The 12,293-nt window shown below is 38.7% G+C and overlaps 1 protein-coding gene across 5 annotated transcripts in view; it reads right to left on the reverse strand.

The window, feature by feature from the left end:
• Nucleotides 1-1,171: 1,171 nt before the first annotated feature.
• EML6 (EMAP like 6) overlaps nt 1,172-12,293 on the reverse strand; it is a 99,496-nt gene continuing 88,374 nt past the window's right edge. For all 5 annotated transcript variants that reach the window (XM_072409687.1, XM_072409685.1, XM_072409686.1 and 2 more), the window contains 5 exons: nt 11,210-11,372; nt 9,996-10,099; nt 9,179-9,332; nt 6,928-7,028; nt 1,172-6,765 (listed from right to left, as the gene is read on the reverse strand). In XM_072409687.1, coding sequence (XP_072265788.1) covers nt 6,741-6,765; nt 6,928-7,028; nt 9,179-9,332; nt 9,996-10,099; nt 11,210-11,372 — 547 coding nt within the window. In that variant the 3' untranslated portion in view covers nt 1,172-6,740. The remainder of the gene's footprint in view (nt 6,766-6,927; nt 7,029-9,178; nt 9,333-9,995; nt 10,100-11,209; nt 11,373-12,293) is intronic.

The raw sequence follows: 12,293 nt of genomic DNA on the forward strand, positions 1-12,293 counted from the left end.
CCACTAGATGGCGCCTGGCTTGCACACAATCTGCTGGTTATTTTAAACAATATTTATATAGCACCAACATATTATGCATCGCTGTACATTAAAGAGGGGTTGCAAATGACAGACAGATACAGACTGTTACACGGGAGGAAGAAGAGGATACTTGCTTGCAATCTAGGAGGTTGCAGGTAGAATGGTAAAAAAAAATTCTCATTACTGCATGAAGGCGGCCTGTAGTACCAGAAAATCTTTATCAGAGGAAGCGTGCTCAAAATATCACCACAGCTAGCACTACTTTGGGTAGTGGGATCCTTGGCTGTGGGTATGCAAAAATTTAAAAATCAGGTGATTCTTGGGTATTTATATTTTCAGGGCCTTTGATGGAAAAACAAATGTGTCTGTTTCCAAGATGTGCAGCATGGCTTTGTTTTTGCCCCAACATAACCTTTAATTGGTGTTTTAACATAAACAAAGTCTGTGTGATTAAAAATATATGGTCTCATACCTACATGTGCTCAGAAAGTATTAATGGATTCTTAATTTGGTATATTGACACTTGTAGGCCCAGTAAGTTTTCTTATTTGCCCTTCATATTGGTGCTGGTATGAGGTAGCATCTTGAAAGGCGTCTATGACATCTTTCCTGTAGATGGGCAGTGTCTTAGCGTATGTCTTACACCAAACATTCTGCAATGTGCACATAACCAATGAATGATGAACACGTGGTAGGAAGGTCAAAGCTAGTGACTAGAACTGGTCAAAATTTACACAGCAGAGTGCTCATGGGTTTATTTTCAAGTGAGCCTGGCGCTGGTCCGGATCTATCGTATTGTCTGTCATTACTGGATACAGCGGTGGTCAGCACAAGGAGCCCATAACTGTAAGGACCCAGCTTACCCAGTGTTTGGTAGCAAAGCTGTCAGGAAAGGTAAATGTGTACACTGTCCAAGAAAAACTTCACCTATAAAGTAACTTTTCATGATAAATACCTAAAGAATAGATGGAGCCTGTTGATAAAAAAAAAAGACCAGAATTTGTTCCTTTTTAAGAATCCAATCACCAATTTTAAACATCAATACCCTGAATTAATCCTGGATGGCTACTTTCAAATATGATGAGCAGCAGAAGTGATTTCTCTCTACACAACCCATTACTGGAGAATTAAAGACAATACAATGCTAAAATGAAAAAGAAAAACACCATTTTATTCACCACAAAAATCATTTTTAAATCCGCACATAGAATAATTTAAAAATAATATATACATAGATATAGCCATTTACATTATGTTACATAACAGCGAGTCACCCTATCCCGTATATGGAATTCCATATAACTATAAAAGAAATGAATTCCAAAACCTGCTATGTCTTCACTGAGTCCTCACCCTGGTTTTATTAAGTTACAATCAGTATGATTTACATTAAGACACAGGCAAAGGTGATCGACGTTATAATCACGCAGCTGCGTACTCCATTCTAAGCACTGCAAATGCCTTTGGGCTTGGCTTGGCCTTCGGATAATTTGTCACTTGAAACAAAAGCATGTTGTATCAGAACAAGCATCTCCCAGCGTGCAGTTGTCTGAATGTCTTTCCTGTGTGTTGTCTTGGCTTTTATCTGGTGATAGGTGGGCTAGCAAACAGATATCTTGATAACTGCATCAAAGAATTCTTAAGACTGGCACTTTTTTCAAAAGACAACTTACTGGAAGCACGAAAATGAGAGGCTGAGTGGAGAAATTACTGCAGCTATGCACTGGAGGCTTTAATAATGATCCCTAAAACTGGTTATACAACATGACTGCCTCTTCTACCTGTGCACTTTAAGGCCCCTTTCACACCTACGCATTTCATTTGGTAGCATTGCACAGTAATTTGCATTTATCCATTTCTATTCTATTTATCCGGAACAGGCTGCTAATGCACATCAATAGAAGCACAATAGCATTTGCCTAAAACAGAAAGTATGTTTACTTGTCTCACTTCCATCGCCAATCTAAAAAATAAAAGGGTTTATTTTGGTGGGTAGAACAGTGCAAAGAATTCCTTTTTGCTCCTGATATCTGTGCATTACACTTTTCTGAGCCCTGTATTCTGCTTTCCTTACTCTTGACACTCTGCATTCTATATTGAACACACTGTGTGCATTATGTATTTCTGACCTCTGCATTCTGTAGTGTGCACATATGTCCCTGCACTCTGTTCATTTTGCATTTCTGACCCCCGCACTCTGTGTATTATGCATGTATGTCCCTGCACTCATTAAACATTTCAGGCCCCATGCATTATGTGTATAACACATTGCCTCATTTGGGTGTTCAATAGTCCCCAATGCCTCTTACAGGCCCGGCAAACCCTTTGGTGCTTTGGCTCATGGTAGAATCTAGAATCAGAAGCTCCTTGGAGGATCTAATGGAAATGCTGCAGTTGAGATCACTCTCCATTTAAACATAGAAACTGGGCTCTTGATTTGTATCCCATCGATCACCATTTTTTCTGAGCTGGGAAGGGGGTTTGGATTGTGTTTTAGAATTCCTGGTAGTCACTCACAAACCCCTCATTTTTGTCCTATAAAAATACCTTCTGTTTTAGGAAAGCTCTATTGTGTTTCTTATTGATTGGAGGCTTTGGTAACTTTTTAACCCCCCTAACTATAAGGTGTCAAGTGCTACAGGAATGGAAGGAAAATGGAATCTGCACCTTATTTGGATTAAAAATCAACACCCAGCCCATTGCATGCTCACGCTGGTAAACTGCAGTCCAGGCCGGTCAGCAAGCACTGTGCACATGTGTGGTGACGTCCTTCTAAATGAATGGCACCTCAAAAGAAAAAGCTGCTATGTGGTAATGCATAATCAAATGTTCAAAACAGAGGTGTGGTGCCAGCTTAAGGTTTAGTCCAACCAACATTGATATTTCAGCCATTGGAGGATGTGGTTGACTGTTTCACCCAGTGCCTTCTTAAAGAATTCAGAGGACCCCAGTATGGAAATTTTACCTTTTGGTTTGTTTTCCATAAAGGAAGTTACATAATAAATCCATCAGAAGGGGGTGAGACCCCTTAGAGCCAGAAGAAGCACCTCAGAACTTAGGCACTGATACTAAGAGTCCTGATCTGAGAACATCACAGCCAAGCATGCGACAAGTAACCAATTCACATAACTACCCCACCCCACACACCCTGCCTATACACATTCATTCTCGTCTACCTAGAATCCAATTCATCTACCATAACCAAGCAAGAACACCCCGTGTAAGTTCCAAATCAGTCAACACTGAAACCCACCCCATGCTATGAGAGTGCTCAGGCATTGTGATTGGACAATATGGTAAGGTAGGTGGAGCTAGAATGTGAATCTATCACCTGGCCCTAAATGTGAAAAGTAATAGGCGCCAGTTAAGGAAAAAACACAACTCCATAAGCAGATCATGTAAGGCATTAATCAACAGCCAGCATGGTACAAATCATATCAGCAAATCACATCATTAATGATTTTTAGGGGCACTTAAAACAACATAATAAATGCTACATCATATCACACAATGTAAATGTTATCGTATCACACAATATCACACTTGAAAAAATATTTCATTCACCCTGAATACAGAAAATGAATTGCAATAATATTTATCTTTTATGATTTTACAATATATTTATATATATTTAAACAACCCAGACCATCATAATAAAAATAACATATATAAAATCATGACCAATAATAAATCCTCTTTAATAATATATACGATTGAAATATAATTATGCTACCAAATAGTTTTTGGTCTACTAATTTATTTCTGGAAGTACCCGATAGACGGGCAAGATGATGGCACAGAAGATGGCACCTGTTATGTTGTTTGCTCAACCGGCTTTAATGGCTGAATCAATTCCTATTACATATTCACAATGTTATATTTGATATAGTACAGCAGTGAATGGCCCTTAACTATCATTGTTCCCTAATGTATGCACAAATAATTGTTACAGGACAGATATGTCTAAATTCTAATTCTATATTAGAATGTCACATTACGTTGTATCAGACGATTGTTTCCCTGTAGATAGAAATCTTCTCTACAAATACACAACTTTATTTCAACCATTTAAAGGTAAAGTCTTGATATGTTTCTAAATGTCATTTTAATACAACTGGCACACCAGTTCTAAAATATTGACCTACTAAAAGCCTCCTTAGCTTGTACCACATTTTGTGTTAACAAATAATTTTTAATATGACACAGAATTCAAAGGCTACTTTAGAATACTAAAATATCTGTAGAATTTGTAATAGATACCAGAATTTTTTCTAGACTTCTCTATGGTGACACAGTGGCCTTAGGAAGATTAGGCTGTCATATTACAAGACGTACGACAGATGTTCCAATATTCGAGCAGAAGGAGCATGAAGATGCACTGAAAGTCTGTAGCTGTTGAGCTGCCACAGATATTAGGTAAAATATTTGTTATAGATTGGAACATAGACATGCATATGATGGGAGTGTCTGTCTATGAGTCTAGAAGACACTCCTGGTGCTGTCCAAAATCTGGTCTCCCAAACTTACCCAACCTAAACCCTCCAAGAACTTCTGGCATCACCCCACTGGGGCAAAGCTAAACATAACTTGACCCTGATAAAAACAAATTGGGGGTCTTCAATATCTGCTTGCAATATCTTACCCCTTTTTACTAGGAAAGCCTCAACTAACATGTCAAGTTGCCTTTTGTGGCAATGCGGGAGAAGTAGATGTGATCTTAAACACATTTAGACCTGGAAAAGTCTTTAATATACTCAGGTCTCTCTGTTCCTTGTATACTACATATATGCCATGTACATGGGTAAAATCCTGTAAAACCCATATTGTGTTACAGACCATACCTAGAAAGGTGAGATGTATATGTGGATCTGAGCCCATCTCCCAAAGCCATGGGACTAGAAACAGTTGTCATCTTCCAGAGCAATGGGCTCACTAACAGTTGTTAACTCCCAGATCTATGGGTGCAGACAATTGCATGTCCCAAGGCTTTAGGCTCAGAGAATTGGTACTTTCCAGAGCTATGGGCTATGCACTACTTGTCACCCCCAAATCCATGAGTTTAGAAAACTGCCCAAGAGCTTTTGGCTCAGTAACAGCACTTTCCAGGAACCATGGACCTAGTAACAGTTGTTTCCTCCCAGGGCCATGGGCTTAAATACAACTGTTACCTTTGAGAGCTATAGGCCCTGTAGCAGTCGTTAGTTAATAGGGCCATGAGTCTATCAAGAGTTGAAACCTCACAGGGTGATGGGCCCAAACAACAGTCATGGCCTTCCATGATCATGGGCCGAGGTAAGAGTCATCACCTACCTGAGCCAAAAGCGCAATAACAGTTGTTACCGTCTAAAGTTTTGGGTCCATTAGGAGTTGTTCCCATTCAGGACATGGGTCCATTAGGAGTTGTTCCCATTCAGGACATGGGTCCATTAGGAGTTGTTACCACACAGTACATGGGCTCAGTAAGATTTTTTTTACCACCCAGAGACATGGGTCTTGCAAGAGTTATTACCCCCAAGATGCATAGGTCCAGTAGGATTTATTACTACCCAGAGACATGGGTCTTGTAAGAGTTGTTACTCCACAATACATCCAATAGGAGTTATCAACCCCAAGATACAGGGGTCCAGTAAGAGTTAATAACCCCAGAGATATAGGTCCATTAGGAGTTATTACCCACAAGATACATGTGTCCAGTAGGAGCTATTACCCCAAGAGATATGGGTGCAGTAAGATTTGTTACCTTCTAGACCCATAACAATTCTGAAGTCATGCTGATAAGCCACTTTTATGGCCTGTATGCTGTTGGGCACTTTCTAACATGAGTAGTAAATAATTTGTAATAATTAACATTTCAGTTGTAAATGATTTAAGGCTCAGCTAGTCTGGGGAATTTTAATGGCTCTGTATTGTGAGATTAATTCTTTGTGGGTGCAAATTATGAAAAATAAAATGTGGAGGTTAATCCTATTCATCCAAAATATTAAAACACTGACAGCTGAACCTGAAACTACCATTAACAAGGAGCTTTTACCCACACGTTCCCTACTTGTGTTCCCCAACTAGCAGAAGGCTTTCTTAATGCTACACACATGTCCTGCTTACTGGACAATACATATCCAGGTGTTGTATGGTCATTTCCAGGTGATTATTCATACATCAAGCCACATAAACGATGAATACAAGGACACTCCGCGTAAAGCCGCCATCACTGAGAATGTTAATAGCACCATCACCGTGGCATGAGGCTGGCCGATAACAAATAGATCAAGGCACTTTATGAGTCGAAATAAAACAACTGCAAATGAAAAGTACAAGTGCTTCAAACATGGCTTATGTAAAATAGAAAATGCAAAAATAGCATGACAGTTCTCATTATACAAAATGTGCAATTTTCATTAAGGATGCAGCGTCTGTTCTTGCCGGAAAATAAATATCAATGGCCAAAAGTGTAAACTTTTTTTTTAGAATTTCTCTATAAAATCCAAAATATATAACAAAAGGCTAAAGAGAACATGTTTGGCCGATGGCATGTACGATCCGATGAACAGCTTCTCTGTAAAAAAAAAAAAAAACAGCTTTGTACTTTAGATTGAACTAAACCACATGGTCTTCATATTATCCTACAGTAAAAGAACACCAGAACTCATGCAGCATTGTACAAGTGTGCAGCAGATGACAAGGGGGAGCAGCTAAAGTGTTTTCGGCCTCAGTTGTTCATGTTATAGACATCGCCAGACAAAAACACTGAAAAAGAAAAAAAGATAAATATTTTAATGCAATTTAATTTATTTTGCTTATTCAGCATCCCTGGCAAACCCAATATTCACTCAATAAACACAATAGACACAAAACCAATTCCCTTTAGCATACTTTGCTGAGTTCCTAACAATAAGTAATGATTGTTACCTGCAGTCGTCCCCTCCAGTGCTTATGACATATTTGTCATCATGTGAGAAGCGTACATTAGTCACGTGTGCTGAATGACCAAAGTACCGCTTATGTTTGGCCTAGAAAATAAAACATAATATAATAAATCAGCGGCTTATCTTTATAACATTTCTATAGGCTCAGATCACAAAATGTGCATTTTTATTATCATGAATTATTTGGATTGGTTAGGATTAAAAAAAAAAAAAGCATAAAAATCAATTTACAAATATTACTGAATGGCCTATGACTTCTGAAAATGCAAGCTAGCTCCAGGCTGGTGATTTATGTGGGTTTCATGGAGGGTTGTGTTGAGGAGAGCAGGAAAAGGAACCATTTAACAGGCAATTTTTAGAACAAATAAAATTCCATGCACAGATAGTCATCCATCATCGGAGTCTGTAATTGCACAATCATTGGTGCCCGAAGCAAAACCTTTATACACAGAACATATTCTGCTTGTATTGGTTCTGTCCCATTCTGGTTTATTATAGTGTAACAATAAAATAAACACATCTGTAGGAGATATCTGTACTTCTACGGATGATGATCGGGAAAGGGTTACAAAAATTAGAAATAGTAAAGTTTTGTCTTTGCCTATAAGAAGAAGAGTCCTGCTTTGCCTAATGAAAAAATCCAGCATAGATTTTACAATTAAACATTACAATAAAACAAGGAAAATGATAAAAAAAATTATAATTTTAGTGAACTGAGCCAAAATGTCATTTAAATATAGATCATAGAGCAAAAGAACTGGACTTCAGTCCCAGTACCTAGTTTCAGTCAATGTGGGTACATATGAGAAAGAAAGAATTCTGGGACAGACAATAATTTTGCTTAGTGATCTTTAATATATTAATAATCCACTTTGGTATATTAAAAGAGGAATGGCTTCAGAGTTAAATAAATGTTCACTGAAATAAAAAGGTAAATACATATTATTGGTGAACAATACCAATATCACACATTTAATCCCTTATATATATATTTCTCAGGGGGTCCTCATGGCTGTCATAGTAGTCATTTCGCAGCTTCCACTATTCATGGCTCACCAAGAGTTAGGTTCCAATCAGAAATGAACGAGCTGCACATGGTTCTATGATGATGGCACAAGTTGTGCAAAGAGTCACAGAATGAGTTTAGGAAGGAGTATAAAAAGAAAAGATAGACAAAAGGGGGCTTTTTAGCAAACAATATTAAGATTTACCTAAAGATAATAGGAGAACAATTAGCCAAAGTAATGTTCAGAAGGCAATTGATGGCACTAGACAAAGTCAGACTGAACAAAATGAACTGTTAACATGGATAAGGTTAATAAAGAAAGTGTGGTCTCCGTTACTGACGCGTTTCGCTGTGTGGCTTCCTCAGGGAAAATCAAGTCTTAAAATATGGGTTAGGAAAATCCACAATTGGAGAGTATCACTGTGAAAGATGTATAATAGTAATATCCATGTTAAGGGAGTTTCAGTATGAAAAGGATCATCCTATAGGTGATGACTTGTCTTAGGGGTCACAAGCAGGTCAAAATGTTAAGAAAAGAAAGTACTGAAAGCAAAGACAAGAGATCTGTCTCTAATTTCTTCAAACATGTATGATATGTGAAACCAAAAAAGCCCCCTTTTGTTTATTTTCTCTTTAAATTCCTTTTTCAGGATGGGCATGAAATACTTAGTTGTAACACTATTGTGTAGAATCTGTAGTATTACCTTTTCCAAGTTTAGGAAGGGGAATTTCACATATTACATAACATAAAGCTGAAGGGCTTTCATTTTTTTCATAAATTAAAAAGACTATTTACTTATTTGGCCAAGTTAAAACAAACTCATACCGGAGTTCTTTAATTACAAAAACTGGGGAGAATATTGGCCTTCAAGAACTGGGTTGAGCAAAGTTTGGAAACACTTTGTAAAGTTTGGAACTCTATAATTTTGTCTTTCCTATTTTAGATTTTATTATTACATCCAGAGAGCCGATGGAGGCTAAGACAGAGGTCATTAACTCTGTGCAATACCAGACATCTGGTTACAGATGAATACTGTACATGAAATGTCTCAGCCCAGAGTTGCACAGGGTCCATTACTGTACACAGGTCACCAACCACCATGCCAGCTTTTCTCTCTTCTCCAGTACAAGAACAGCAATTACAAAGAACATATACAGTGCTTACATCCAACAAATAATAAAAATGGTGGTTCAGCATGCAATAATTCTATAATTATTCTTTACTTACAAACTTCTCAGTGCAAGGAAAGTCAAAAAGTTTAACAAGGCCAAAGTCATCTCCTGTGACGATGTTGAGACCAGCATGGGACACGCAGGCACAATTTACATCTGCTTTATCTGCGTTTCGTGGCCAGATACCGATCACTTCATCTCCCAGAATGCTGCCAATAAATGAAGAATCTCATCAGGACACTGCACGCTTCTGGTTTTATCAGTGAAAAATGCTTTTAATTCTACAAATAACTCTGTGCTACTCTGAACCTATAAAAATCATTTTACCCGGCTGCTGTGGATAATAATCTTTGTGTTAATATGAACAAATGTTAAATTACAGAGACCAGTACAAAAGAGAATGTGTTTCTTCATCCAGGGCTTTATCCTTTTTTATTCATTGTGTTGTATTGTGGAAGGACCCAGTTTTGCTTTGGGCAATTTAACATTTGTTCATAATAATCCTTTAATCTAATTATTTCCAAAAAAATCGCAAAGACAATGATCATTTCCAGAAAAAAAGGGATCATATGGGACCATTAAAATGCTGCCCTGATACACTAAGGCTCCATACACACGTGCAATGGTTCTCATCTGATAATCAGCTTAGGGCTGATATTGCACGAAAATCTTGCGTGTGTACAGTGCTCATCGCCCATAGTCTGAACGACCATCTAGGCGGATCCACGAACGATGGACGGTCTTGTTTATTTGCTGTACTTAGACTTTAACACAACTCACAATAAATAATACTTTTATTGAATTTTCTTGTTTGCATGACATTGATACACTAACATATGTGCATGTATATGTGGCCCTGTGTCTTATGTTACCTTGTCCATGTTGCCCAGGTAATCTTTTCTATAAGTGCTGTGTCTGTTATCTGCTTTCCTGATGGCACTTCATGGACTTGACGTTTGTAAGCACCAGTTGCTACCTAAAAAAAAACACGTCTATTAGTAGTTGCAGAAAAAGCACATATGTTGCAAAGCAGATAAGTTTTCTTCTACTGTGTCCTAATGAGGACAAATCATTATACTGAAATAAACATAAAATAGAAATGGTCTTGAACACGGTGTGTCATAGTAAGTGTATAGTTTGTCATCTGTACAATTCTCAGAATAGAGCAGCACAGTAGCCCTATGGTCAAAAAAAAGAGAGCAGTGTAGATGGTGGTGGTGGATGGAGCTGAAGCTTGAACCTGACTTTGCTGGTGGAGACCCACTAGAACAGCGGTCACCAACGAGAAAATATTGGTGGTCCGTCGCTCTATCCCCCGTATGGACACCCAGAGTGACGTCATGATGCCAGAACCTGCCCACTACCCCATCACAGGCTCAGACCTGCTTGCTAAACATCCTGGGGGGACACTGCTTAGACTTGCACAGTGGCCGCCAACCCTTTAGTGAACTTTCCAGCCTTATTCCAGTCACCATGGTGTTATGAAATGTAGCACACTATCAACTGTACCTGATATGACCACAGGTGTGAAAGTTGTGTATACTACCTTTTCACATCAGTATACTTCACAACTTTTACACCTCCAATCCTGTTCTTGGGGTTCTGAGTAGAAATAATACTTCATACAAGTTGATTTGCATCCAGCTATGTTGACATAATTCCTAACATGGAAGATGACAAATTTTCAGGTTGCAAATCATCCATATTCACCCGGACTAAAACTACAAAACATTATTAGGTAGGTGTTAGGTAGCATTAGACAGGTGATAGTCAGGATTATTTCTAGGCAGTTTGCCATATTTGGGGTAAACGTATTCAGAGAGGTTGATGTGTCTTGTTCAGAAGTTGCTGCACTCCATAAAATGATAAGGGGGTCATTCATCGTGATTTTTAGTTGTGGGGTGAGGAGCTCCTGGTACAATTAGTAATCTGACTTGGTGATGCTACATTCCCAGAAACATGTTGTTTATATACTATGTTTCTAATAAAGACTATAAAACAAATCACCTAGTTGGTTGTATACTTGTACCAGGCTCTTCTTACCACATGATCAAACATAACAAAAAGTCTTTTATATATTTCATACCTGAATGTATTTACTGTCAGCGGAAAAGTCCATCTGTATGACAAAGCTTGCAATGTCTTTGCAGTAACCGATTCTATTTAACGATGAACCTTGAGTGATATCATAAAAATCAACTGTGTTTTCCGCAGAGCCCACTGCCAGATATTTGTTATCGGGACTAAACCTAGAAAGTGAGGAAAACATTGGTACAAAGGTATTGTAGTCTTACGTTTGCTTAAAAAAAAACAACAACATTATAATGCATTTTCAGAGGTTTCTAGTATATACTCCTCATACCATCGAGTCGTCACCCTTCAAGTCCAAGTCGAATCCCAAGTCATTGACACCAAGTCCCAAGTCAAGTATCAAGTCAAGTCACTTCATTTATCCCCAGAGCTCTAATCCTGTTCTTGAGCCCAGGATCGCATTCTAAGTCCATGGATTTCTCCGCTGACAGCTGAAGGGGGAAGGGAGGAAGGCAGTGTAGCTTCTGTTACACAGCCCCCCCCTCTTCAGCTGTCAGAGAAGAAAACTTAGAATGCAAGAAAGATGGGGAGAAAGGCCCCACCTTTCTTGCATTCTAAGTTTTCCCCTCTGACAGCTAAATGGGAGGGGGGGGGGGGTAGGTTGTGTAACAAAAGCCTCACTGCCTTCCTCCCGTGCCTTGCAGCTGTCAGCAAAGAAAGCAAGTCACGAGTCTAGTTGCAAGTCGCTGGGGAAAACCCCGAGTCAAGTTGTAAGTTAATCATTAGGTGACTTAAGTTGGACTCGAGTCCAAGTCGCTCGACTCGAGTTCCAACCTCTGACCATAGATAGAAGTACTGTTACCAAGAATGGGAAAACGACTATCCTAATTGTTTTACAACAGTCCTGTACCAGAAAGTAATTCTTGAATAAAATACTTCCATCAGACTGGTTGTATGGACACTAGATAAAAGTAGATCAATGCTGTGCAATGTGATGTTCCATGAATGCTCCTCTTGGCTTTTTTCAGGAATTGCCTACACAGACCTTTCCATTACAGCCAAAAATCAGACTGCCCTCACTGAAAAGCACTGCAGTGTTGGAGCATGCCCCAACACATCAGTACTAGCCCATTCCTCAG

The sequence above is a fragment of the Pyxicephalus adspersus genome, chromosome 4 (assembly GCF_032062135.1).
Source record: "Pyxicephalus adspersus chromosome 4, UCB_Pads_2.0, whole genome shotgun sequence".
NCBI lineage: Eukaryota > Metazoa > Chordata > Amphibia > Anura > Pyxicephalidae > Pyxicephalus > Pyxicephalus adspersus.